This window comes from Myotis davidii, unplaced genomic scaffold, assembly GCF_000327345.1.
Source record: "Myotis davidii unplaced genomic scaffold, ASM32734v1 scaffold44, whole genome shotgun sequence".
NCBI classification, from domain to species: Eukaryota; Metazoa; Chordata; class Mammalia; order Chiroptera; family Vespertilionidae; genus Myotis; species Myotis davidii.
This window is the reverse complement of record NW_006299705.1, coordinates 4,472,015-4,474,450: the sequence shown is the minus strand read 5'-3', so window position 1 is coordinate 4,474,450 and position 2,436 is coordinate 4,472,015. Positions and strand designations below refer to the sequence as shown.

The 2,436-nt window shown below is 34.8% G+C and overlaps 1 protein-coding gene across 1 annotated transcript in view; it reads left to right on the top strand.

Moving 5' to 3' along the window:
* Window positions 1-2,436, top strand: part of AP3B1 (adaptor related protein complex 3 beta 1 subunit) — a 191,594-nt gene that overhangs the window by 77,482 nt on the left and 111,676 nt on the right. Inside the window, exon 14 of the mRNA XM_015571572.1 lies at window positions 1,061-1,098. Coding sequence (XP_015427058.1) covers window positions 1,061-1,098 — 38 coding nt within the window. The remainder of the gene's footprint in view (window positions 1-1,060; window positions 1,099-2,436) is intronic.

Genomic DNA, 2,436 nt, shown 5'->3' with positions numbered 1-2,436 from the left:
TGCTGCTGAAAGCAGGTTTCTGGTTTCTTTACCTTCTGTATTTGAAACAGTGTTGCGATCCTGCTGGCTGAAGCCCGACGGACTAAAGCAGGTTTCTGGGGTTTTGTTTAGCTTCTATATTTGTAACATAGTTGCTTAGAGTTGCAGCTCAGAGGCCTGCAGCAGCAGGCGGGGAACACTGGTTTTCTCCGTCACTGAAGCTAGCAAGCCTCATGTTCACTTTAAGCTGCCTGGTTGCCGGCCGCCATCTTGGCTGGCAGTTAATTTGCATATCGCCCTGATTAGCCAATGGGAAGGGTAGCGGTCGTACGCCAATTACCATGTTTCTCTTTTATTAGATAGGATAGGATGTGTAAAGCTCTTAATAATAGGAGTACTGCATGTTAGCTGTTATTATCTGTGTCTCATTTCATTCTCTTTAAAACTAAAGTTTTGGGAAAAATTATCTGAAAATAATTTTATTTCCTCACCTCACACTCTTCAACACCTCACAGTCTGATTTTGATTCCTACTTTTTCCAAGATCCCTATCTCCCTCTTATTAAATCCTGGAGATAATTTGCTTTCTATATCTTTTTGATCTTTTGTTTACATTTGATTTCACTGACCACTTCTTCCCTTTTAAAACATACGCTCTCTGTGGCTTTTACCTGATTTTTTTTCAAATTCTTCTCCATTGTGTTTGCCTTTTACTCTGCCTGTTTCTTGAATAGTATAGTTTGACAACTAATGTTCTATAACTGAAAGGGTTGTGTTTGGGGAAGGGAGTATATAACTTCCTTCTTTAAAGATTGGGTAATCTATACTGTTAGCGTATTCAGAGGGATTATATTTGTGTAGTGAAAGGTAATGAATGGCAAGGTTTGGAGCCTACCAATTTTTAATGTCTGATGGAAAAATTTCCCTTCCCTCAGGGTGTTAGTAAAGCTTTTAGGGCAATTACACATTTACCTTGAAGCTGAGAATCAGACTCAACAGGAGTCACTTACCATTTGAGTTTCTACCACATCTCTCACCAGAGAGTTCCTTTGTCCTCATATCCACTCTTATTGTTGGTTAAGGATCAAAGTCAAGACTTCTCATAAAGATTGTAAATGAGGTATAGGGCTTAAGTGAGTGGATTGGAAAACTGGATGGCTTGGGATCAAATTTAGTCTCTAACTTTTACTAACTTTGTGAATTTCAGCAAGTTATTTGACTTCTGTGCTCCAGTTTTTTCATCTGTAAAATGGGAACAGTAATACTAATAACTTTCAGACCTGTTATGAAGAATATGAGTCAATGTATGTGAAACATTTAGTGTGTAGTGTAAACTGTTATTATGATCATGAGTATATTTAATGTCTTTAAAGGAGACACACTTAATGAAGTTTAAATTTAGTAAGTGATTTCTTGGCCCCTTATATATTTTACTTATATATTTAACAGAACTCCTATAATGCTGTTCATATGCCAGGTAATATTCTAAGCATGTTAAAAATAAAAATTATTAATTTTAATAACAATTATATAAGGTGGATTCTGTTAGAATTCCCATTTTACATGAGAGAAAACTGAGACACATGTAGGTTGAGCAACTTGCCTAAGGTCACATAGCTAGTAGGTCTGCTTTTATAACTAATACATTATGCTGTCTCTTCCATTTCTAGTCAGTGTCCCTCTCTCTCTCTCTCTCGTATTCAATTCACTGTCCTACTCACTGGCCTGGCCAGAACTTTATTGTTGTCACCCCAAATCATTGACAAATTGGACATTAGATGGACATGGTCCATGTTTGCCCAAATATGAAGCAGATGTTTTACATTATTTGTCAGTGGTCTATTGATGGGAGCTGAAAGGATACACCTTTTTCCTCAAGTCCACTGAGATGGACATCCAGCAGCTGTGCATACCAAGCATCAAATTACAGTAGCATTTTTAGTCATTGTAACAACCACAAATACTCCTACATATATTTAGATACCTTCTAGGGATGTGGTATATCCTTCAGTAAGAATCACTTTTTCTAACCAATAACCAGATAGTGGAATACTAGATAGAGAAAGACAAAGAATAGAGATATATACATGAGGCCATTTTATTCAACTTTCTCTACAATAGTTATTGGAATATTGCCCAATTAAATATTTTCTTATGGCTCTAATATAGCAAAGCTTGTTTTTGTTTTTATTTTTTTGTCAGAAGATAATTATTAGTGGAATATAAAAATATGGTGGAGATACCAAATTCATAAAGGGAAAAAAGGAAACAAAATTGTAAAATAAATGATAAATTTTAAAAAGCAATAATGTAAAATAAATATTTTAAAATAATAAATTTTTAAAAGTAAAAGTCAAATATATTCTACCCTAACTATGAATGGAGTGAATTCTCTCATTACAAAACAGACTTTCAAATTGGAGTGAAAAACAAAAGCTAGCTACAGTCTTTATAATTT